At 53.4% G+C, this 24,521-nt stretch overlaps 1 protein-coding gene across 3 annotated transcripts in view; it reads left to right on the forward strand.

Annotated features, from left to right (window-relative positions):
• Window positions 1-2,498: 2,498 nt before the first annotated feature.
• Window positions 2,499-24,521, forward strand: part of CACNA1S (calcium voltage-gated channel subunit alpha1 S) — a 45,304-nt gene continuing 23,281 nt past the window's right edge. For all 3 annotated transcript variants that reach the window (XM_084276078.1, XM_084276079.1, XM_084276080.1), the window contains exons 1-19: window positions 2,499-2,677; window positions 8,086-8,191; window positions 13,122-13,261; window positions 13,880-14,013; window positions 14,582-14,734; window positions 14,988-15,193; window positions 15,739-15,842; window positions 17,542-17,690; window positions 18,618-18,699; window positions 19,218-19,378; window positions 19,893-20,118; window positions 20,653-20,860; window positions 21,158-21,278; window positions 21,751-21,865; window positions 21,986-22,079; window positions 22,766-22,835; window positions 23,051-23,183; window positions 23,466-23,595; window positions 24,266-24,325. In XM_084276078.1, coding sequence (XP_084132204.1) covers window positions 2,517-2,677; window positions 8,086-8,191; window positions 13,122-13,261; window positions 13,880-14,013; window positions 14,582-14,734; window positions 14,988-15,193; window positions 15,739-15,842; window positions 17,542-17,690; window positions 18,618-18,699; window positions 19,218-19,378; window positions 19,893-20,118; window positions 20,653-20,860; window positions 21,158-21,278; window positions 21,751-21,865; window positions 21,986-22,079; window positions 22,766-22,835; window positions 23,051-23,183; window positions 23,466-23,595; window positions 24,266-24,325 — 2,553 coding nt within the window. In that variant the 5' untranslated portion in view covers window positions 2,499-2,516. The remainder of the gene's footprint in view (window positions 2,678-8,085; window positions 8,192-13,121; window positions 13,262-13,879; window positions 14,014-14,581; window positions 14,735-14,987; window positions 15,194-15,738; window positions 15,843-17,541; window positions 17,691-18,617; window positions 18,700-19,217; window positions 19,379-19,892; window positions 20,119-20,652; window positions 20,861-21,157; window positions 21,279-21,750; window positions 21,866-21,985; window positions 22,080-22,765; window positions 22,836-23,050; window positions 23,184-23,465; window positions 23,596-24,265; window positions 24,326-24,521) is intronic.

The following is a 24,521-nucleotide window of genomic DNA, read 5'->3' on the forward strand; positions in this document are numbered from 1 at the left end:
TCACTGAGTCATCAATCACAGAATGTCTCTCAGTCCCTCAGGCCCAGAGTGCTCCAGCCTGGTCCCCCATAGGGTCACAAGCCCCCCCCTGCAATCCTGCTGCAGTGTGGGTCTCTCCCTCACTCATCTCTGTGTCTCTGTCTCTCTCCATGGGCTGCAAGTGCTGGCAGGGCCTTGCTCCAACACGGGTCACAGCATCTCCTGCCTGTCTCCCCCTGCTCCAGCGTGGGGCCTCTCCACGGGCTGCAGGTGGGGTCTGGGCCTTGTCCATGGGCTGTGGGGGGACACCCGCTCCACCATGGGTTTCTCCAGGGGCTCAGGGGCATCTTTCTCTCCCACACCTGGGGCGCCTCCTGCCCCCTTCCCTGCCCTTGGTGCCTGCACAGCTCCTCACATCTTCTCACTCCCTTCTCTGGGGGCACAAAGCGGCTGCTGGTGGGTTTTTGTCTTCTCACTGTGACTCCCAGAGGCGCTGTGACCATCGGCCCTGCCTGTACCAGGCTGTGAAGCCCCAGCCCGCTCACCCTGTGGGGTGACAAAGGGCAGATGTTCCTTCTCCATCTCACCGCTAGATGGGACCCGCATCCTTTTGCTATAGCTGGGACAGGTTCTCCCGCACGGGAAGCAGCAGCGACAGGGCTCCTGGCTTTCCCAGAATCCCAGAGTGATAGGGGTTGGCAGGGACCTCTGGAGATCACCCAGTCCAGCCCCCTGCCAGAGCAGAATCACCTACAGCAGGTTGCAGGGGACAGCACAGTATCTGAATGTCTCCAGAGATGGAGACTCCCCAGCCTCCCTGGACAGCCTCTTCCAGGGCTCTGCCACCCTCACAGGAAAGAAGTTCCTCCTCATGTTCAGCTGGAACTTTTATATTCAGTTAATTTAATTGGTCTTTAACTAGATCTTCCTCAAACAAGGGAACATCTTCCAGTCTTCTCCAGACTTTTTCTGTTGCCTGCAAAGTCTGGGGTTCCTGAGAGCTGGCCTAACCTGTAAAGACCACAAGAGCAACCCTTCCTGGTGCCTCAGTTTCCCCTGCTGTGAAGAGTTGCTGAGAACCTGCCTCTGTCCCTGTGTGCCTTCCAGCTCAGGAGTCACCATAACTGTTCATTAAGTTGGGCTTTCCCAAGTCCAGCTGGACTTGCCAGGATACAATCCAGCCTAGGCTTGTTGGGTTCCTGCATACCAGGCATCCTCCATACCCTGCAAGCAGGTCTGAGGAGATGAGGCTGAGCAAGCAGTTGTCTGAGTGACTGGTGCCAGCCAAGCATTCCTTCTGCTCTTCCAGAGGAGGAGGCCAGGGCAGGTTTTGGATTCACCATCATTCCCTGGAGCTCTGAGGTTGGAGTGAAAGTCCCTGTCAGATTGACCAGCCCCAGGATCACAGGGTTCAGGACTCAGCTGCACAGTTTGTATGAAATGAAGGTGAAATCTTGCAGAGAGAGGGGACTGATTGGTTTCTGGGGTAACCTTCTTTGGGAACCAGCCAGAGTTGGGTTCTCCATCTCACCTTGAATAATGTGATTCAGCAAATGGGGTTGCATGCATTGCTTCAGGCAGCCTGGATTCCAGCTGGATTCCTGTGTCCAGACCTGGGGCCCCATTACAAGAAAGATGTGGGGCTGGTGGAGAGGGGTCAGAGGAGCCACAGAGATGCTCAGAGGGCTGGAGCAGCTCCCCTATGGAGAGAGGCTGAGGGAGCTGGGCTGGGTCAGCCTGGAGAAGAGAAGGCTGTGGGGGGACCTCATTGCAGCCTCCCAGTCCCTGAAGGGAGCAGAGGAACAGGAGGGGAATGGGCTTGTTAAAGGGCAGAGACTGGCAGGACAAGGGGGATGGAGTGAAGCTGGAGGAGGGAAGGGTGAGATGAGAGATTAGGGGGAAGCTCTTTGCAGAGAGAGTGGTGAGGGGCTGGAAGGGGCTGCCCAGAGAGGGGGTGGGTGCCCCATCCCTGGGGGTGTTCAAGGCCAGGTTGGCTGGGGCCCTGGGCAACCTTGTGTAGCTCCAGGCCTGGAGGTTGGTGTCCCTGCCTGTGGCAGGGGGGTTGGAGCTGTGTGATCCATGCCATTCTATAATTCCCAGTTCAGACAAGGGAGACCAGGGAAGCTGGGGAAAGAACTGACCTGGGACAAAGGTGCTTTTGTTCCAGAGACACTGTGCCCAGTGCTGGCAGCCCCTTCCCACCCCCAGCCTGGGCCAGCGGCATGCGAAGCACTCGCTGCCTCCCAATGCCCCGGGTAAAGACACAACAGCTGCAGGGGCCCATTTGCTGCCTCAGGAGCTGTGACAGCACCCAGGAGCCAGGCTGGGATCTAAATTTAAACTCATGCTTTGTGTGTTTGCACACGCAAGTGCAGGCTCCAGCCCCCAGTCCCCACCACCTCCCCTGCTGCACTGAGGAGACAGACTCCACAAGAAGGAAGATCCAGAGGAGCACCAGCTGGCTGGGATCTGGGGAAGGGAGGGGGTGGGGGGGGGACTCGGTTAAGGGTGCAGGAGGGGGCTAGAGGAGAAACATCATGGAGCCTGCTTCCCCCCAGGATGATGTGAAGAAGAGGCAACAGAAGGAGAAATCCAAGAAACCAGTGCCACCAGCAGCCCCCCGGCCAGCCAGGGCTTTGTTCTGCTTAACCCTGCAAAACCCCCTGAGGAAAGCCTGCATCAGCATCGTGGAGTGGAAGTATCCTTCTGGCTGCATATGGGCTTGGGAGCACTTGTGTGTCTGTGGGAAGGGGTGCTGGGGAGCAGGACCCTGTGGGCTACAGGCAGGAGAGCTGTCAGCCCGCTTCAAACCTGTGCTGACTGTCTCATCAGGTCTGTAACAGGCAATGAGGTGCTTGGGGTGGGGGGGGCTCTGGTGGGGGTGTGTTAGCAAAGGGAATGGCTGTACAAACGGGGGGCATGAATGGGCTGGTGGGGGAAGCATGGGCAAGGCAGGCTTTTGGTAGGGTGCTATGGGGACAGGCACAGCCTGGGTGACAAGAGGCTTGTTGGTTGAACATGTTCTGTGATGGGGAGAAACAGGGCACAGCCCGCTGTGAGAGAAGGGTGTTTGGCATGTGAGGAGGGGGTACGGTGCCCCCATTCTGAAGTGAGTATGGGGTCAAGAAGAGGAGGAGGGGGAGGGCCAGATTGGGGCAGTAGGAGTGGAGAGTGGAGCTGGGGACAGCAGGTTGCACTGGGAGGAGATTTGGGGGTGTGTGGTGACACCATGGCGAGCTGCTTGGGGTGGCTGTTTGTGTGTGTCACAGCTGGCCTGACCCCACAGCTGCTCCCTGCCTGATGGTGGGGGTTGCTCAGCATCCCCTAAATCCCTGCCAACACTCTTGTACTCTCTGCCCCCCTTTCCCACCCCTCCCTGGCACTGTTGTCACAGGTGAGTGCTGCTGGTCAGAGGGACAGTCTCTCTCTCTGCCTCTGGTGTAATTTAGGGATGGGTTTAAGGAGGGGTTTAGGGAGGGGCTGCTCTTTGATTTGCTGTCTTTTCACTGGGCCATTAGAGCTGAGAAATCCCCAAATGTCATGTTTCTACCACCCACCCAGCAACTATTCTAGATACCACCTTGTTCACTTGTATTTTGGAGGATGGGAGACAAAACATTTCCCTTTGGCTTCAGCAAAACCTTTGGGCTCAAGAAAAAAAAACCTCTGGAATCTGGGGATGTTTCCAACAAATCCAGTTCTTCCACACACCAACAGTTCTCATTTCAGTTGCTGAACCTCTCTGCACGTTCCTAGCCTTGTTAAGATCATCCCAACCCTGGACAGGCTTTGCTGCTCTCAGAGGTGGCTGGGTCATACTAGGCTGGCTGTGTTTTGGTGGTGACACCAAACCCATGCCTTCCCACTGCCAGAGGTGACAGCTTGTTGAAAGCCCAGGGTGCCTGTTTGCAGAGAGTCAGGGGATGCTCACACCTCTGGTGGTACTGTGCTGGTCATGGATTTTGATCCCCTTCACTGAAAAGGGGCTCTCTGTCCTACAAGGGGAAGGAACAGAGCTAAAATTGGGGAATTCTCCTCTTTCTGCTTCTCTGGCATGAGGACTGGGTTGCTCTACAAGTACATGGAAGGGAACTGAGTCTGTGTTCTAAATAAGCACTGAGCATGGGAGAAACTTAACACACAGGGGAAGAGCTAGAAATAGGACTTACATCTTCCCCCATGCTCAAACACATTTGTTTGAGCCAATGGCCCTCCTGGGCCAGAGAGAGAGAGGGCGTAGCACAGTGGGTAGGGGGTCTTTCCCACATTGGTGCCCTGGAAGGGGAATGAGGAGGGGGGAAGTGGATGTCCCACCAGAAAGGTTGCAGGTGTGGATGGTTCTGACTTGTCCAGGACAAATGATCCAGGGCATCAGATTTCCCCCAATGCCTCTTTCAGGCCTGACTGTATTTATACCCATGGGCACCTGGCTGCTCTCATTCAGGGATCAGGGTTCTCAAGGCATGACAGGGTCGTTCCAGTTCCTGGGGGTTGTTGTGGGGCAAGGTGCCAAGGGGAGATTAGCTGTGACCGTTTTCTGTGGGCGTACCTGGCATCTCTGCTCAGTATAGCAGCACACTTCTGTTCTTTGGGCCCCATCTCTGCTGTCAGAGCACAAAGCAGAGCCCCAGGAGTGGGACAGAGTCTTTTCCAGGCAGTTGGGGAGTGGGGAGTATCACTACACCCAGCCTTGGTGGGTGAGAGTCAGGCTGGCTTGAGGCAGAGGGGGTTTCATGCTGAAATTTGCTCATATCTCAAAGTCCATGGTTGATAGCACAAGGAAATCTGGGTGCTCTGCAAGCTGCTGGGTACTGTGTGCCTGACTGTTGGCTCAGCAAGCTGCTGGGTGTTGGGATGTGTCTGACTTTGTGGTGTTGCTTCATTCTAAGTTATTTGGCAGCCAGGAGGACTTCAAGGCAGAAGATGATTAGGGGGTTGGAGCAGCTCCCCTATGGAGAGAGGCTGAGGGAGCTGGGCTGGTTCAGCCTGGAGAAGAGAAGGCTGTGGGGGGACCTCATTGCAGCCTTCCAGTCCCTGAAGGGAGCAGAGGAACAGGAGGGGAATCAGCTTGTTAAAGGGCAGAGACTGGCAGGACAAGGGGGATGGAGTGAAGCTGGAGGAGGGAAGGGGGAGATGAGAGATTAGGGGGAAGTTCTTTGCAGAGAGAGTGGTGAGGGGCTGGAACAGGCTGCCCAGAGAGGGGGTGGGTGCCCCATCCCTGGGGGTGTTCAAGGCCAGGTTGGCTGGGGCCCTGGGCAACCTTGTGTAGCTCCAGGCCTGGAGGTTGGTGTCCCTGCCTGTGGCAGGGGGTTGGAGCTCTGTGACCCTTGGGGTCCCTTCCAACCCAGACCATTCTATGAGTGAGGAGTGTGGGGGCCCTGGAGCACTGCAGAGCTGCAATCCACTAAGGGCCTGATTTCAGCTGCAGGGCAGAGGTTGGGACCCTTGGATGCTGGAGACTTTTAGGGAGAAACAAGTGAGATTGCAGAACAAGGAAGAGAAGAGGATGTTGAGGCTCTGGCTCAGTGACAAAAGGCACTGTGCCCAGTGACACTATATTCCTCCTTCTCAGTTCAATCTGTCTCACTGCATTTCTACCTAATAACAGTGCCAGACTCACTGACTCTCCAGCAACCAGCTGGTTCCAGCTCCAGTTACATGATAGGTCACCCTTCAAGGAGGACTGCCCACCTCCCCCTGTCAGAGCAGGCAGGGAAGCCTCTAACCCCTGAGCTCTGCCCCATCACCTGAAGTGGAGAACAGCAGCTTTTCCAGATTACTTTAATTTTTAAAGCATCATCGAGCTGGTGGGTAGATGGAAAAGGCAAAATAACCAGTGATGAGCATAGGGCACAACTGGCAGCACTCAGCAGAGGCCAGTATGTCCCTACTGGTGTCCCTTCCCCTGTGATGCTGGTGTCCCTTCCCCTGTGATGCTGGGTTGGATAATGGTATGGCCACCACAGCCCAAGGCAGATGTCAGCTGAGTATCTGGAAAGCTGAGCTATTTAGGTGATAAACCATGGTGGGGAGTGTCAGTATGGCTGCAGGGCCTCCCAGCTGGGGTACTGAGTTTTGGGGACTGTGCTCTGTAGTGGCAGCAGTCTCCAGGGCTGAGCTGTAGGTGTTCCCACAGAGCATGTTCCTGGGTGCTGTTCTCCTTTAGAAGTTCTACCCAAAGTGAGATGGGGATGCTGGGAAATCCTGTCTTGTGCTGGAACCTCCATACCCACTGGATGACATTTACCAGTTGGCCATGATGGCAGGTTGGTGGTTACAGTTGGGGGTGGGAATGAGGGGTTTCAGGACAGTTTGTGGGGGTAGATGCTGGCTGTGATCTCAAGTGTGCCTGTTGAGTTGTAGGACAATGGACTGGAGAAGAGGCTGGAGGGGGGGTTGTGTGTTTATCTCATTATTTCTTGGCTTACACTGTGGGTGGGTCTGGCCCCATGGAAAGCTGGACCAACATTTTAATTAATTCCATCTGCTTCTAATTTCAGTGGGTTCCAGGCAGGGCCAGGGCTCAGGGTCAGCTGAGATGTACTTGTCAAGAAACATTATTGGTGAGGAAAACCTAAGATTAGCACTGTGATAGAAGATGTTTCTCAGAGGTTTCTGCCTTATCCAGCTGTCCTCTGGCAGCATGAGGCCATTAGGTGAGTAGAAGAGACCCCTTTGCCTGTGGTTAGGCACAAGCCCTTCAGAGCTGCAGCAGAGCTTGTGTGTGACCAGCACAGGCATAGCAAAGGATGATGTCTGTCTTCTGGCCAGATGTCTGCTGCAGTCCCAGGGTACCACAGGGTGGCAGGTATGGACCAGGCTGGGAGGAACAGAGAGAGGGCTCCCTGGGATGAAAGTCTGGTGATTGACAAGGTCCTGGAGCCAGAGTTTGAGCTCTTTTGGGGCTTCAGGAACACAACTGAAGCTTAACCATGAGGTTCCAGTGGCCCAGAGGAGTAGTCACAGCAGCAGGATCTGGGGAATTACCAACTGCCTGTCCTAGGGCATTCAGGGGAAGTGGGAGGTCACCCCATTTGTTTGGAGATGTCATAGGGCCCAAACAGCACAGTTCCTCCTTCTAGGGACTGGGATATGGCTCAGGCTGACCATTCCACTTGCTCCCAGCCCTTGGCATGCCTGGAGACAGTAAGAGGAGCACTGCTTGTGCTGTAGGATGTAGGATACCTGAGGATGTTAGCAGCTGGATGTTCTCCTCAAGGAGACCTTGGCTGAGCTGTCTTGGCTCTAGAAAGCTTCTAGTCAGGGAGACATGTCCCACCTGACATCTGCTGCTCAGCAGCGTCTCTGCCATGGATGCTGAGTACAGAAGGAGCCAGGGCCAGCACACTCTGTAGGGTGATGCTTTGGTAAAGTGCCTATATTGTGCAAGAGGGTCCTGGAAGTCAGGAAGTTCACTAAAGGATGATGAGAGAGAAAATACCAGCTCCAATCCCCTCGTTATTCCTCCACTAGGGCCTGTTAATTTGTGCCCCTTTCCCATATGTCCTGTGGCAAATCTGCCCCCTCCATCAGGGGCTGTTCAGCCTGGAGAGAAGAGACTGAGAGGGGATCTGATGAATGGGTATGAAAAGCTGAAGGGTGGGACACAGGAGGACATGGGCAGCCCCTTTTCAGTGTCTGTGGGGACAGGACAAGGGGTGATGGCCTCAAGCTGGAGCACAGGGAGTTCCACAGCAACATGGGGAAGAACTTTTCCCCAGTGAGGGTGAGGGAGCCCTGGGACAGGCTGCCCAGGGGGTGTGGAGTCTCCATCTCTGGAGAGATTCCAGCCCCGTCTGGACACCGCCCTGTGTGACTTGTCCCAGGGACCCTGCTTTGGCAGGGGGGTTGGACCCCCTGGACTCTGGGGGTCCCTTCCAACCTCTACAGCTCTGTGACTCTGTGATCAGCCAAGTGCTGAGTATCACCCAGCCCCCTGCCTCCTTCCCATGGACTCAAGAAATGAACAGCAGGTGAGGATGTACAAAGGGTGAAGTCTGACTGCTGCCCCTGGTTTTCAGCCAGAGTTTGTTTCCCCACACAAGGACAGGGCAGTGTCAGGGCTGTATTTCATTCCTGTCTCCACTCCTTAACGCTTCCTCTCAGACCCTTTGAGATCATCATCCTCCTGACCATCTTTGCCAACTGTGTTGCTCTGGCGATCTACATGCCGATGCCAGAGGATGACACCAACGTTGCCAACTCCAGCCTGGTAAGGAACAGCCCTTCCTGCTGTCACACTGGACATCCAGGTGCTTGTCTTGGCTTTGTGGAGCTGGTTGCTCAGTGCAGAGTGGGTGCAAGATGGTAATACCTCTAGTAGAAGCTGCCCTGTGGAGTGCAGTCAGGCATCATCGGTCCAGCAAGAGATGCTGCAGAGTCAGAAGGAGGAAGAGTGGTGGCAAAACCACAGCAAAAAAATGGGTTTTCAGAAGGGCTGAACCTCCTTGAGATCACAGGCAACAAATCAGTCCTTGGAGTACACAGGAAGGAAGAACTGATGCCAAAAATAGAACTAATTCCCCCCATTTTTTATCATGACACTTCCAAAAGGAAACAGCCTGTTCCAGAAAGGCTCAAATGTTTCATTTCAACATCTTTGGAAGAAAAGTGTCTGACCTTTCATTTCAAAACTATATTTTAGGTTTTAGTCCATTTTAATTAAAGAGGGAAGAGAATCCTGTCTCTGTTCAGCAGAGAGGTTGCTCCTTTCCCATCAGTTATTCTTTAGGGTGTTTTTTTTTTCCACAGTCACTCCATTTTGCCTGGAATAAGATGTTTTGATGTGACAAATCAATAGCTCCAGCTATTTTTAGTTCACTACCCCTTTCCCTGTTTCAAATCCCCATTGTGGTTCAATCCACATCGATTTCCACTGAGACTCTCAGTTTGGTGGCTAAATCAAAGCATCTAAATACATAATCATCTCAATTATTCTTCAACAGAATGTTGTTCTGCTAATTTCAGGGCTCTGAAATTGTGTGTGCAGGTATTGAACCTGGAATATTGTATCCAGTTCTGGGCTGCCTGGGACAAAAGGGACAGGGATCTCCTGGAAAGAGTCCAGTGAAGGGCTATGAAGATGATTAAAGGAGTGGAGCATCTATCCTGTGGGGATGGGCTGAAAGAACTGGGGCTGTTCAACCTTGAGGAAAGAAGGTTAAGAGGGGATCTGATCAATGGTTATCAATATCTGAAGGGTGGGACACAGGGGACATGGGCAGCCCCTTCTCAGTGTCTGTGAGGACAGGATGAGGGGTGATGGCTGCAAGCTGGAGCACAGGGTGTTCTGCACTAATATGCAGAACTTCTTCCTGGTGAGGGAGCCCTGGGACAGGCTGCCCAGGGGGTGTGGAGTCTCCATCTCTGGAGAGATTTCAGCCCCATCTGGACACTGACCTGTGTGCCCTGTCCTAGGGAGCTGCTCTGGCAGGGGGTTGGACTCAGTGGGCTCTGGGGGTCCCTCCAACCCCTACAGCTCTGTGATTGCTGGTAACTTGTGATGTAGAAAAGCACCTCTTGTTGTATGCCTGTTCCTTAGGGACTCTGCAGGGAACAAGACAGAAGCAACAAAACCCAAAGTAGGATTTCACTTGTGTAACCTCTAGTTCCTTGAACTGCTTTTGTCTCTTTCCCTCTCAACAGGCTCTTAGTGGCACTGAAGGTAATTTGTTGCTCATTTCCCTGAAGAAAGAAGAAAAGGGGGGTCATTATTGGGTGTTATTATGCCTTTTAAAAAGAAAACCAAAATAGGCCCTCATGGGAGGGGGGTTAAAAATACCCACAGAGAGTGAATTCCTGGGGTATTCATTTTTCCTCCCAGTGTGCTGCCTGATCAGCTGCTTTAACACCAGCAGGTTTGGGGCAGAGCTAAGCTTGAGATGCTGGTTTTGGTTTCTCCCTTGGCCCAGGGGGGGTGTAACAGGGTTTGAAAGGTGCAGTTACCTCATCCAGGGGGTGAAACAAAACTGGGGCAGGGTGAGCACTGAAAGCAGGAAGTGGGAATAGGGAGGATGGGGACTTCCCACTGGGAGAAGGGTTGGGATTTTGGGAGACCAGGACACCTGCAAGGGCAGAGGTGCTGAAAGCCCATCAGTATGGAGCAGTGTGGTGCAATGGGGGACAAGAGCCTGGCAGCAAAATGCCTCATGGTGCTCAAAGCAGGGACTGGAGTTGTCCAAAGCCCAACAGCCTCACAGTGCTCGAAGCAGGGATGTTGCCCAAGGCCCAACAGCCTTTCCTCTTAATGGGAGACAGGAGGTGTGGACTGAGTAATGACATATAAAAATGAAATTTTATCTGTTTATATTTATTTTAGATTAGATTACTGATGCTATATCCCTATATCCTAATGGTGGGGGTGTGTTTTAGCCTGTTTCCATGCCAACAGCCCTCTGTATCAGGATCCTGACAGACTGAGGCTTCTGTTCTTCATCCCTGCTCTGCATGTCCCTTTGTCATCAAGTTCTGGTGGCTTTGAAGGATCAGTCCCAGCTGAGCACTGAGCCAGACCCCATCACCTCGGGTATCCTGCTGTGCTCTGCATGGGCCCTGCAGGCAGCACAACAAAGGCTTGTTGGGGGCATTTCATCCTGCAGCAGAGAGATGCAATGCACTTAATCTCTCCCTGTCACTGATTTAATTGGCTGTATTCATTTCACAATCCTCTCCAGAGAGGATTGAGTTTATCTAAAGACCCTGAAATTGTTGTGGAGGCAAAATGTGTGAGGGGAAACTGAGTCAGGGCAGTGAGGACATTTGTGGAGGCAGGATCAAGGCTCATTCTGACCAGAGCTCACTCCCAATGGATGTGCAAGAGCCTTTCCAGCCCAAATGTCCTTCAGAGACCTTCTGTTTAGGTAGAAGGGATGTTTAATTGTTTAATATAAAGGCACATGCTTCCAAAAATCCACCCTTTTGGGCTGCATTGAGCTGTATCTCAGCTACAGGGGCCAGGAGCTCCTGTGTTTTAAAGCCTGAACACAGCATCAGACACAACTCAGAGGAATATCTGATGCTGTTGCAGGTGTCCCATCTGCTGGTCTGGAGAGGTATGACTTGCTTTGGGTCCTGTCACACCAGAACTGTTTCATGTGGCCTGGAGCATCTCCAATAGCACTGAAACCAGCCACACTTGGGCAGCTGAGACATGTCTAGCAGACCTTGAGCAGAGATTGCTGCTCTTGGGTGTCTGACCCTTGAGACTGAGTCACTCACTGCAGGGAAATCTGTTGGCATGTGGCCTGGGGGGTCACCCTTGATCTCATTAACTGTTGTGTCTTCTTCCTCTCACATCTGAGGGCTTGGCTTATCTGCACTCAGATAGAGCTGCTCTGTTTTGCAAGTATGGTTGCTGCAAGCCCCTGGAGAACATTCTTAGGGGTGTTTTATGTTTAAAAAGCCCTTATGAAAGACTTCAGCAGCACAACTACCTGCCCAGCATGTCCTGGTGCAGGCAATCCACACAAGCATCCTGGTCAACCCATTGGGAGCTGAGGTTGCTGAGGAGGCTGGAGCTGTGTCCTGTCACATTGCATGGCATGGGTCACACTGTTATTCCTGCTCTGTGGCTCACTAAACAGCCACAGGTCAGGTTACTCTGTGGCCCCAAACATGGTTGAACCATGTGTGTGCAGCAGCCTGATGTGTTATAAAGACCTCATCTTTTTATAATGCCTTTTTGAAGGCTGGACTCCTCAAACACCCAATCCCAGCTCTGCCAGGCAGCCCTGCCACCCTTCCTAAACAGCTTTCCACTCAGCTCTGAATTGGGGAGGTGCTGGAGGGGGGATGGAGGATGTGTGGCAGTGGCACAGAATGTGTCCTGAGCTGCTAGAAACTGGTCAGGGCTTCAGTGAAGTCAGCAGAGCTGTGCCTGTGCACAGTGTGTGTCTGCCTGACACAGAGCATCTGCTGTGTCTTCTTCCTGGCACAGGCACAAGGTGGTCGTGGGGGTTGGAGGTGAGGTCTCCATGCTGGCTTGGAACAATTCTGCCCTCAGATCCAACAAGGAACTGGCACTTGTGTGTGTGACAGTCAGACAGGATCACCTGGGACATTGTCATTGAGCAAGCAATGCTTCTGCCTCAGCCTTGGCCCTGGTTTCTTAAATAGGTGGTGTTTTCCATTTGGCAAGGCAGAGGGACCCTGGGAGGAAGGTGTGCTCTCAACACTGCAGCCTTCTCCACTGGAGACCTGCTCCCAGCTTCATCTGAGAGAGAATTTTCTGCCTTTCTAGGTGCAATTCCCTGCAAAGCCTAAGCAGGGATGCTCCTTGCCCTTCATGTGGTGCAGCTGGAGGAGAGAAGCTGTGGAAAACAAGAAATATAAATACCTCTGTCCATCTGCCTGCTGCAGAGGGATCTTAATCCCAGTCTGGGAAGGGCCATCAGCAGCAAGGGCAATGATCATGGTGACAGGCAGAACCAGGTGGGCATAGGGAGCCTTTGGCCAGTCTCAGAGGAAAGAGGAGCTATTCTGGGCCCTGCAGCTGCAGGGTTGTGCTGAGCCAGGTCCTGCTGAGAGCGAACAGAATGCCTCTGCCCAGCAGAGCCCCCAGGCCAGTTTCTAGCAGCTCACTCTGCCAGGAAAACGTCTGGCATTGGGCAGGAAGTCTGGAGCCCAAGGCCAAACTTCCCTGGGAGCCCAGGATACAAAGGAAGCCATGGTGTGGCTGGCTGGTCCCACGCTGATTGTGTGGGGTCTCCAGGACAGACTCAGCAAGCCCTCAGCTAGAAAGGATGAGGAGGAGGCATCGGTGCTGCCTGTGGGAGAACAAGGGGGTGAAGCAGCAGGGAGGAGAATCAGAGATGCCCTGGGTTGGGCATCTTTGGTTGCTGGGTTGGGAAGTGGTGGCTTTGCTGGCATAGTGTGTAAGAACAGGTACCCATAGCCCTGGGACATGGTCCTGGCAGTGTGTCATTAAAGGGATGCAGGGGTTCATGCTGTAGGACAGAGTGTGGCATGTGGTGGCTCAGCATGTCACCGTGCTGCCTGGTGTGAGTGGGTGATGACAGATGGGTGGGCAGCAGGGGCTGACCCACAGACAACAGAGGGGGCAGCTGTGCACGGTGGTGATGCCAAGGGAGGTGCCAGTCTGCTCTAACGGAGCATCCTCTCCTGCTTGTCTTCCCCATCCCCAGGAGAAGATGGAATATGCCTTCCTGATCTTCTTTGCCATCGAGGCGATGCTGAAGATCATTGCCTACGGGTTTCTGTTCCACACGGACGCCTACCTCCGCAACGGCTGGAACGTGCTGGACTTCTCCATCGTGTCCCTGGGGTAATGCAGGCAGGGAGAGCTGCTGGGGCTCAGCTCGTGCCAGGCCTGGGCTAGCCCATCAGCTACATTGCTTGTTCTAGTGACTGCAGAGGGTTTGGGGACAACTCATAGACTCGGTTCGTGGCCTGTTCCCGTGCACCACTTTGTCATGACATTCCCTAAGTCCTGTTTGCCACCTTAACACCTCTTGGGTCTCCTTGCCTGAGAAAATGGGAGTGGTGTGGGGTCCGTCAGGGTTTGTCCACTGGGAACCAGGGGGTGGGAGGGCCCCTAACTGCTCGGCAAGTGAAGGTGGTACCCAGTGGAGGGGTGCCCAACCATAAGTGCACCCAAGGGTTTAATTTATCCCAGAGCTCTTCCCTGGGCCATGTTCCCTGAGCATGGCTGGCAGAGCTTGGCCATCACGTTCCTGCCTTCAGAGCTCAGAACCTTTAGCACTGATTTCTTGGTCTCCATCCTCACACTCTTCTCTTTCTCCCTGCTCTCTTTTCTGCTTCTCCCCTTCCTTCTGTGCCCTGGTTTCCTTCTCCCCTTCCTTCTGTGCCCCGGTTTCCTTCTCCCCTTCCTTCTGTGCTCTGGTTTCCTTCTCCCCTTCCTTCTGTGCCCTGGTCCTTTCAGGCTTATCACCATGACCCTGGAGCAGGTCAATGCGAAGCAAGGAGGGACTTCAGGGGGGAAAGGCGGCTTTGATGTGAAGGCCCTGCGAGCATTTCGTGTGCTGAGACCCCTGCGCCTGGTGTCTGGAGTGCCAAGTGGGTGCCGGGTGCCCTGCCAGCATGAAGGGCTGGTGGGGGGGATTAAACCCTTGACCAGGGTGGGGGGCCGTGGGGAAGGTTTCTTCTTGCTGCTGGACCAAGCCCAGCCACAAGGTGGGTGTGGAGGAGCCCTGTGGGTTCTTGCTCATCCATGAAGCCTGCAGTTGTCAACCCTGGGATCTGCAGGTCAGCACACACAGAGCTTCCTCCATGGCTCAGTGTCAGCACATTTGGGTGGCCAGTGTGAAAGGGGCCAGGACATCACTCTAGTTACTCAGGGCAGGGATCTCTTCCTATAACTTAGGTGAATATAAACAGAATGAGAGCAACAGGATGAATAGAGAGGCATGAAGCAGCCTCTAGACTTGCTTGCTGCCTGGCTTTGCTAGGATCTTCTGCATGCTTGTATGGTGGGTAGAGAAGGGATTTCTTGCTTCAGAGATTTCAGAGCCAACACCCCTTGGTACAGGGCGTTTCAGAGGCTGCTCATCAGGTGGGCTGGCAGGAATGCAAGGTGCACCCAAACCTGTTTAGGAAGTTGACCTCTTCTCCCTTCTTGGTGCAGGCCTTCAGGTCGTCCTGAACTCCATCATCAAGGCCATGGTGCCCTTGCTTCACATCGCCCTGCTGGTCCTCTTCATGATCATCATCTACGCCATCGTCGGGCAAGAGCTCTTCAAGGGCAAGATGCACAAGACCTGCTACTACCTTGGGACAGGTGGGGCAATAGGCAGAACTCTCTCTGTGGCTGCTGTGGGCACCACAGAGGTTCTGTGGGCAGCAGAAAATCTGGTCTTGCCAGTGTCAGTCCTGGGAGGGTGGCAGGACTGAAGGATGTACAGCACACAGCTCGGTGTGAGGATGGGATGAAAGAGGCCCCTTTTGGAAAGATTTTGCAGGAGGCTGGGAGGTGCTGGGACTTGCTCTTCTTGGTCTGATGTGCTGCTCACACCATGGATTTCCCCTTTCAGATGTGATTGCCACAGTAGCATCAGAGAAGCCAGCCCCATGCACCAGCTCTGGCCACGGGCGACACTGCACCATCAACGGCACCGAGTGCCGAAGCGGCTGGCCAGGCCCCAACAATGGCATCACTCACTTTGATAACTTTGGGTTTGCCATGCTGACTGTCTATCAGTGCATCACCATGGAGGGATGGACCGAAGTCCTCTACTGGGTAGGTTCCAGTGAGCTGACTGCTGGTGCTCCCTCAGAGTGGGGAATCCTCTCCGGGACACAGGACCCCGTGGCAGGTCTAGGGCTCTCTGCCAGTGAAAGACATCCTGCCCCCACCAAACTTCATAGTGTGATGCACATCCCATAGTGTGCACCAGGCATGTCTTCTGCATCCCTGCAAGCACTGCCCAAGCTGTCCTTTCTCTCCAGATAGACAGGAGGGTGCTCCAGTTCCCTCCTTTGTGAAGGTGTGCAGACCAAGCACAGCAGTGCCTGGGTGGTGGGTGCTCCTCTATCAACCCCCCCCCCCCCCATGTTTTGCAACCCTTGGGAGACTCTTTTTGATGCTAAGGCTTAGAGCTGGTGTTTAAATATGCACCCAAAATGCCTGGGTCTGGCTTAAAAACCAGGTGTAGAGTCACAAGGAGCCAGAGCTGAGAGTCGTGTTTATCGCTTTAGAGGGGGCAGAGCTCCCAGAGGCTGCTGAACAGGCCTTGAGGGGAGACAGACAGCAGGCTGTGTTCAGAATGCCTCTCTCCTTGCCAGGTAAATGATGCCATTGGGAATGAGTGGCCCTGGATTTACTTTGTCAGCCTTATCTTGCTTGGCTCCTTCTTTGTTCTCAACCTGGTGCTGGGGGTGCTCAGTGGGTAAGTGTCACCCTGTCCTTTCTCCTTTCTTTTCACCAGCAGGTCAGTGAGCATGACCAGAGCATGGACATTGGCTGGCTCTAACTAGACAAGAAGAAAGCCTGGAAAAGTTTCAGTTCCTTTTCTTCTCCCTTGTTTTGCATCCTTAGACACCCTGACCCTTGAGTTACTACTTCCATGCCTCTCTGAGGTTTTAGCTCAACATCCAACAGGGAATCTTTTCCCCTGTAGCACAAGCAGCTGTCAGTGAACACAGCCCTGGAGCACAGTGTGAGGTGTTTGTAGTGTGGTCTCCCAGCACTCCCAGCAAGAAGCTGAGCAGGGAGCTCAAAGCAGCAGGTCCTTACCCCACTGCTGTGGGTTGAGACACTCATTCTCACCGGTACCCAGAGTGCTGCCATCCTTTGGAAGCACACACCATTTCCTTATGGCTGTGCTAAAGAAAACACCTTTGATATGAATCAAAGGGGTCCAGAGGAATTATTGTTAGTGTATTTAGAGCTTCAACAGTCTCATCTGAATATACAACAATGAATTATCATTGGTCTGGGTACAGCTATCACAGTACCACTATGCTGGTTACCACAGTGGGACAGTAATGCTGCTATGCACTAAGTATCTCTGGTGTGATGCTCAACCTACTATGTGTTGCTGTGGTGAGGTGCCAGTATCCCAGTTTTGTTGTTGGGAAGTGTGTGTTGCTCTGGGGAGTGTGTGTGTGTGGGGCTTTTGTCCTCAGTTCTGTGCAGGGTCAGGGTCTTCCTTCTATGTTTCCATCCTGTGTGTGCAAGTGGATCGCATGATGAGTGTGGTGTAAGTACCACAGGGTTAGTTATACCCTAATTGCTTGGATTTGTTAGTTCTCTTCTGTGGCAAGAGCCACACAGCTGCACAGGGTTTCAAAAAAACTGGGTATTAATATATCTAAACCAAACTCAACACCACAAGACAGACCACAGGCACATGACCCTTCCATGAAGTTGGCCATAAGGGCAGGACAAGGGGGACAATAGTGATCCTGATCCTAGACCAGGCTGCAGACACAGCAGAAGTTCCTGAACTATTTTTGCAGTTATAGCTAAAATAGGCTTGAGAGCAGGAAAATCCAGGCATGGCCTGAGAAGTCCTGAGGTTTAGTATGTCTAATTATTGTTGTAATGTCTGAGACCTGTTGCACATGGCAACACCAGGCTGGCTGGGCAGTAGATCTGCAGTCCCAATACCAGGAGACACAAGAAACTAATGAAAAAAGAATGAGAAGAGTAGGACTTCCTGCATTGTCAGACCTGTTCTTTTCTATGTTACCATGAATAGAGTGTCCTGTTTAATTGCCATGTAATGAGCTCATTTTCCCCCCATGGAGAGCTTGGGGCAGCTTTCTGCCACCCAGGTAAGTCCCCACTTGCCCAAATCCTTAGCAGGGCTGGAGGACTCACACAGCCTGCAGTGTCTAGCATCATTTGCCCTGTGCAACCACAGCCAGCTTCCAAGGAGCAGCCAGTGGGGATGGAGAAACCACGATCCCAAATGATCCTGCACCAGGGAACAGGGCCAGGAAAGTCACTAGAGACAGCACCAGGCAGTAGGGTCTTTTAGGCTTTCCTCTTTCTGCAAGGACTGGCCTGGCAGAGGGTGGTGGTACCTGACCTCCACACTGTCCTCCCTCCTGACTCTCCCTCTGCTGCTTGCCTTGTCCCAGTGAATTCACCAAAGAGCGTGAGAAGGCCAAGTCACGGGGCACGTTTCAGAAGCTGAGGGAGAAGCAGCAGCTGGAGGAGGATCTGAAGGGCTACATGGACTGGATCACCCACGCTGAGGTCATGGACAGTGACCGGGCCAGGGGAGAAGGTACCATTTCTGCTTGGTCAAAGACCCCAGGGGTGAGGGTTGGGTTCTTAACACTGACCTTTGGAGAAGCCACAGAGGCTCGTTTTGCTTGGAAACCTATGAAACAAAATGCTTTGACTTCTGCAGTACAGGTTGGGGTTTATTTTTTTCTTCCCTGAATAATTTTATTATTACAACAAGCATCATCCCTAATGCTAAATCTCCACTTGAACCACTGTCTTTAATATTTGCAGGCTACTAGCAAGACCCAGGTCTCCTTTGGCATAATGCACTCAAAACAGCCCTGAGAAGCCATGGGGAGCACGTGCACTTTGTGTGCAGGGGCAGAGTGAGGTGTTACTCTGTCCCTAACAGACACATTAATTTCTTCCTCATTTGAAGGCATCAGAAGACAGGCATCCAGCCAAAGGCTCAGCAAGGCTTGGGGAGCTCTGCCTCTGAGCTGCTGTGTCTGCCTAATGAAAGGACTTTTTGATGCCTCAAGCTGAGCAATATATGTGTGTAGAGAGCCTTGGGAAACAGTGGGCAAGACAAAACACCTCCTCCACACCAGGTGTGGCTGTAAGAGCCTGTGGCTCTTACAAACCTCCTCTCAGTCAGTGTCTGCCCAGATCACCACTGACCCCAGTTTTCCCCATGCTGGGGGTGCATCACACTGAGGGACCTGACATGCACGCTGCTGTCTTCAGGCTGCCTCTCAGTGTTGCTCCTGCTCTTGCTGTAGATCTTCTTCATGCCTTTTACTTAGTTTGCATGTGAGACTCAAATCCTTCTGCCCAAACTCTTGCTGCTGTCTCCTTGGAACACCATTCCTCGATTTCACTTCTGATAGGGAAGTTCTTCCTGATGTGCTACCAGAAGAGGTTCCCTCCCATATTTTCTTCCCAAGGGCTCCAAGGAAAGCCTAGGATGTCATTCCCTCCTTAGGTATGATGCCATCGGATGAAGGAGGATCAGAGACAGAGAGCTTGTATGAAATTGAGGGCATGAACAAGTGGATTCTCTACTTGTAAGTATGCACATGTTGAACCATCTGCTGCTCTGCATGTGGCCTTACACAGTCTCTCACTTGTTGTCCTGGCTGGGCCAGGCTTTCTTGTCAGCCAACGTTTTCTGGGCAGTCCCAGGGGCTGTGTGCTCAGAAGGAGATGCAAACATTGCAGATAGCAAACCAGGAATTATGCTCTGGTACTGGCAAAAAAAGCCACTTACCAACCTCTTCAATTTGGAACCAGGCTCTGAGCATCCATGTAGCATGTCTTGTGAGTTAGGAGCTGGGCCTGTACCAGACTACTAGAGGTGACTGTAGGCCAAAAAGGAGCCTGGATGTGTTTGTGTGAATGAACTGCAATGACTGAGTGGATAGATCAAGTGCCAGGGACAGGCTTTATGTTCCTCAGTTCTTTTCAGGGAAGGCCCTGGAGAAAGGAGCAGGGGTGGCTTTGTTCTGAAGGCTACAGGCACAGCCCTGGGCTGGGGGGGGGGACCTGCTGGCCATCCCTGCTGACCCTTGGGCTGTCTTTGCAGCCGTCAGTGGAGGCGTTGGAACCGAATGTTTCGTAGGAAGTGCAGGGATGTGGTGAAGTCCAAGTTCTTCTACTGGCTGGTCATCCTGCTGGTGGCACTGAACACCCTCTCCATTGCCTCTGAGCACCACTTCCAGCCGGAATGGCTGACACGGGTGCAAGGTGAGCAAAGAGCCTGAGGGAGAGGGTGGGCCTGGGACACCCTGCTGAACTCACCCATCACCAACACACAGAGACACACCAGCTACCTGTACACACACACACACACACACACACACACATACAGAGCCCAGTACACACGCACGCAGGGCACTGACACACACACAGCACAGCCTCACACATACAAGCACACAGTTGCACATCACCTTCCTCCTCATGCTCCCTGAAAAGCAGCATTTGCTCAGTTTTTAGAGGGCTCAGTGGACAGAGAAGGGAGGTGAGCACTGCCCTCCTTCCCTTCCTGCTGCCCTATGCTGAGATGAAGTGGTCCATGTTGTTGTTGGCCTGGCACAGGCTGCCCAGGGAGGGGGTTGAGTCACCTTCCCTGGATGTGTTTAAATAAAGGGTAGATGAGGTACTGAGGGATCTGGTTTAGCTTAGGGAGGAATGGTTGGACTTCAAGGTCTTTTCCAACCTTGTGATTCTGTGTTCTAATGGACTGGATGTCCCACTCCAGACAATGCCAACCGGGTGCTGCTAGCACTCTTTGTGGCTGAGATGCTGCTGAAGATGTACGCGCTGGGCCTGCGCCAGTACTTCATGTCCCTCTTCAACCGCTTCGACTGCTTCGTGGTATGTGCAGGGATCTTGGAGACCATCCTGGTGGAGGTCGGCACCTTGTCACCCCTGGGCATCTCTGTGCTGCGTTGCATCCGACTCCTCCGCATCTTCAAGATCACCAGGTTGGGGAGGGAGTGGTGTGGGTGCTGGCTGCCCACAGCCCCCAGCCATCACTGGCTTTGTCCCTGGGGAGGGCTGCAGCCTGAGCTCCTGGATGGAGGAACAAGGCCAAGCTGGGGATTTCTGTCTCCAGGACGTGGTCTGGAAGTGGCGAGGAGGACAGAGCAGGGCTTGTTGGAAGCCCCCTGGGGCTCGCTCACTCTGGGTTCTGGGGTCTTGTAAATAGGGGTGCTGTGAGCCAGGATTCCTGGCATCTCTTTCTGTGTTCATCCCCATGCAGCCTGCTGGTGCTCTGTGTGAGCAGAAAGGTGTCTTGCCTCTCACACCACCCCTGGAGCTTTATTTCCACCTCCTGGGGCCTGTCTGGAGTAGTCCCAGCTCCTGAGTGCTGCTGATTCAAAGGACCCCTTGCTAGCTTGCCAGCACATCCCCCTGGGTCAAGCAACCTGTTCCCTACACCTACCCACCTAGTCCTCCTGGAAGGAGTTTTCCCAACTCCTTCACCTCCTGCACACCCCTGTCTCTCCTCTCCCCAGGTATTGGACATCCCTGAGCAACCTGGTGGCCTCCCTTCTCAACTCAGTCCGCTCCATTGCCTCCCTCCTACTCCTCCTCTTCCTCTTTATCATTGTCTTTGCACTGCTGGGCATGCAGCTCTTTGGGGGCAAGTTTGACTTCGAGGACATGGCAGTGCGGCGCAGCACGTTTGACAACTTCCCCCAGGCCCTCATCAGTGTCTTCCAGGTACAAGGCTGTGGGAAAGGCACTGGGGGGCTTGGGGACCAGGGGCTGGGAATCTCATCTGGGCTTTGAGTCTCCTGCCAAGAGCTGGGGCACAGAGCAGGGTGGGTTTGTGGGAGGTGATGTGGCTTTGAAGGAAGATCAGGGAAATGAGATTTGGTTGTGAGCAGTAGGGTGGGTTCAGGGTTGGAGTGGGGAGGTGGAGCTGTGAGGGTTCGTGGCTGGAGCCAGGAGGGCAAGATTGAGCTGTGGGGTTCTGCTGTGGTGGCTCTTGAGTCTCTATTTCCACTCTGCTCACAGATCCTGACTGGAGAGGACTGGAATTCAATCATGTATGATGGGATCATGGCCTATGGAGGCCCATCCTTTCCAGGCATGCTGGTCTGCATCTACTTCATCATCCTCTTTGTCTGTGGGAACTGTATCCTCTGCCTGTGAAGCCCAACCCAGAGCCTCTGTACCCAGCCCTGTAGCATCAGCTATGTAGGACTGTGAAGGTGAAGGGGGTGGGGACTCCTTCAGCTTTTCAGTGCATGCCTTTGGGTTTTCAGTTCTGAACAGGAGAAGAACAAATCATGGGCTGCAGAGTTTGCACTGATGGTGGCTGGGGGCTGGAGGAAAGCACACCCCAGGGCAGGTCTGGAGGACTGGCAGGCTTGGATTCAGCTGTCCCTCAATGCAGTAAGACTGAGCTGGACTGACTGAACCAAGGCAGAAAAAGGCCAGAGCTCAGTACTCACAAGGATGGGTGCAGAGTTAGGAATCACCAAGCAGGGCTATCTGAAGGACTCCTCTCCATGAAGGGTTCTCAGGGCGCTCTGGAAACCATAGCTACCTCTAACCACTTCCTCCAAACGGGAACCAAGTTGTTATGCTTAGCACTGTCCCTCCAGATATCCTCCTCAATGTCTTCCTGGCCATTGCAGTTGATAACCTGGCTGAGGCTGAGAGCCTGACCTTAGCCCAGAAGGCCAAAGCAGAGGAACGCAAGCGGCGGAAGATGTCCAGGTGAGAGCTGCAGTCCCAGGCAGTGGGAGCTCTCAAAGCACCTGATCTGAGGGGACAGAACAGCATCACCCAGGCCCCTGCCCAGAGTTCATTTCCTGCTCTCCCCTCCTTTCCACTCAGAGCTTACCCAGAGAAGTCTGAAGATGAGAAACAGATTCTGGCAAAGAAGCTTGAGCAGAAAGCAAAGGGAGAAGGGATTCCTACGACAGCCAAGGTTGGTGCTGGTGGGGCTGGGCCTTGGGCAGCTCCAGGTGAGGGATGTAGCTCCTCCTCCCACCAACCAGGACTGAGGGAGGCTTGGAGCCAGACTGGTTTTCAACTTTTCCAAGCCAAACTTCCTCTGACCTTACACCCTGTGGTGATGGGGCCTCTCTGAGCCCAGGCAGGACATGTGGCTGGTGAACCAGGTCCACTGCTGGGGATCCTTTTCTTCCAATTCACTCCTTGTCCACAGCCAGTCATTGAGATGGGCTGGTGCACACGTGTGTGAAGGGCAGCAGAGCAGCTCAGCACCATTCAAGACCTTTATGTCACACCAGCAGCCCCTGTATACAAAACCCTCTATTCAGCTGTGCCTCCTCCAAGCATCTGGCCAGCAGCTACTTCCCTACCCACTTTCCAGGGATGCCCTGTGGCATAGGTGCATGGCCCCAGTCCCTTTCTCTGCACACATATTCCTGTCCCAGTCTCTTGGTATTGCTCTTTGAATAGACCATCCCTAAGGTGTTTTCCCTCACCTTGCTCCATCCAGGACCTGAACTCCACATACTTGGTGGGGTACAGGGCAAATGTAGAGACACTGGCTTCCAAGGTGATGGGGTCTGGCCAACATGTAACGTTTGGCAGCAATACTGGGACACACAGCTGCATGTCCTCCTCTCTGTCTCTCCCTTGTTTCAGTTAAAAGTGGATGAATTTGAGTCCAATGTCAATGAGATCAAAGACCCCTACCCTTCTGCAGACTTCCCAGGTAAGACTTGTCCTGGGCAGGGCAGCAGGAAAGCTGGGGCAGCACTGCAGAGGGATGGTGCCATAATCCTAGCTGGAGTGAAGGACGTGGTGACCCCCTGACAGCCTTGGGATACTGAGGTCCTTCTGGCACAGTTTCCCAATCAGAATCTGAGGACTGTCCCTAATGTCGTGTCCCCTCTCCCTCTCTGTGTGATTCTTTCCTTTCCCCTGCAGGTGACGATGAGGAAGATGAGCCTGAAATCCCCCTGAGTCCTCGGCCACGTCCCCTCGCAGAGCTACAGCTGAAAGAGAAGGCTGTGCCCATGCCTGAAGCCAGCTCCTTCTTCATCTTCAGCCCAACTAACAAGTAAGCACTGACCCTTCTCCCTGCCTTGTGGAGCTAGGTCTGGCCTGGGGGTACTTCTGGCACCAATTCTTCCCACTGAGGTCCTATTTGTGCACAACACCCAGCTCTGAAGGGAGCCAGCTCATTGGGAAAAGGCTTCTCTGAGGAAGGACTAGCACAGACATCCCCTCACACCTGGGGCTATCCTATCCTTGAGATAATAATACTCTTCCAGGCTTCCACTGCCTTAACAGAGTCCCTGTGGTCCCTGGCAGCACCTTGTGCCATTTCTGTCCCTGGCAGGTTTCGAATGCTGTGCCACAGAATTGTCAATGCCACCTGGTTCACCAACTTCATCCTGCTCTTCATCCTGCTCAGCAGCATCTCACTGGCAGCTGAGGATCCCATCCGGGCTGAGTCCTTCCGTAATCAGGTGCCTGTGTGGCTGGAGAGGGTTGGAATAGTTGGGGGAGACCTCATGGAGAAACCCAGCTTCCCAGGAAGCAGAGACCTCCTTGCCAGGTGTCATGCCTGAGCAGGCAGCTATGGGTTCATCCCTACCTCTGGAAGGGCAGTAGACCCTGGGAGGAGAGGCTGGTTGTGTTTTCCACTTAGGGCACGACTGGGACAAATTTCTACTGTTCTTTGCCCCAGTTTACTTCTGGATGAAGAGTTCCACTTGGCAGGGTGTGCAAGATTACCTTGGTTCAAGGCTGTGCTGGCTTATTTGGGATAGGGACATCCTGTGAGGTGGCAAACTGGACCACTGGTGTGTATAGCACCCTAAAATGCTTCTGGGATAGCCACGTGTCTAACCACATGAGGCACACATGGGTCTGCATCTGTGTGTTGTCTGGCAGGGACTAGAGGGTCTCACATGGGACAGCTTGCTACACCATCCAGTGCTTTTGGGTATCAGATACTTTCAGGTCAATCAGGTCACACCTCCCTCAGTTGGAAACTGAGAGCTTGGGCTCAGGGTTCAGGCTGAATTGTGCACTGGGGAAGATCAGCAAAGCTGAGGGAAGTTCAGGACTCTTCTTGGCACTGGGGGTGCAGGTTCTGACCCAAATCTCATCCAGTTTTGGTGCTTCTGCCCCCAGATCCTTGGATACTTTGACATTGGTTTCACCTCTGTCTTCACAGTTGAAATTGTCTTGAAGGTGAGTCCCTCTGTCCTGTGGTCCTTGCCATGCTCATGACACAGCCCATGAGTTTAGCCTGGTTTGGTGTTAGGAACTCATGCATTTTGGGCACAAGCTCAAGGTCCCAGTGAGGAGAAGCCTGGCTGATCCTCACACCCCCAAAATCTGTGCAGTCTAGGTAGTGCATGACCTATCCCTGAGGCCATGTGTCCCT

This window comes from Gallinula chloropus, assembly GCF_964237585.1.
Source record: "Gallinula chloropus genome assembly, chromosome: 27".
Classification (NCBI taxonomy): Eukaryota; Metazoa; Chordata; class Aves; order Gruiformes; family Rallidae; genus Gallinula; species Gallinula chloropus.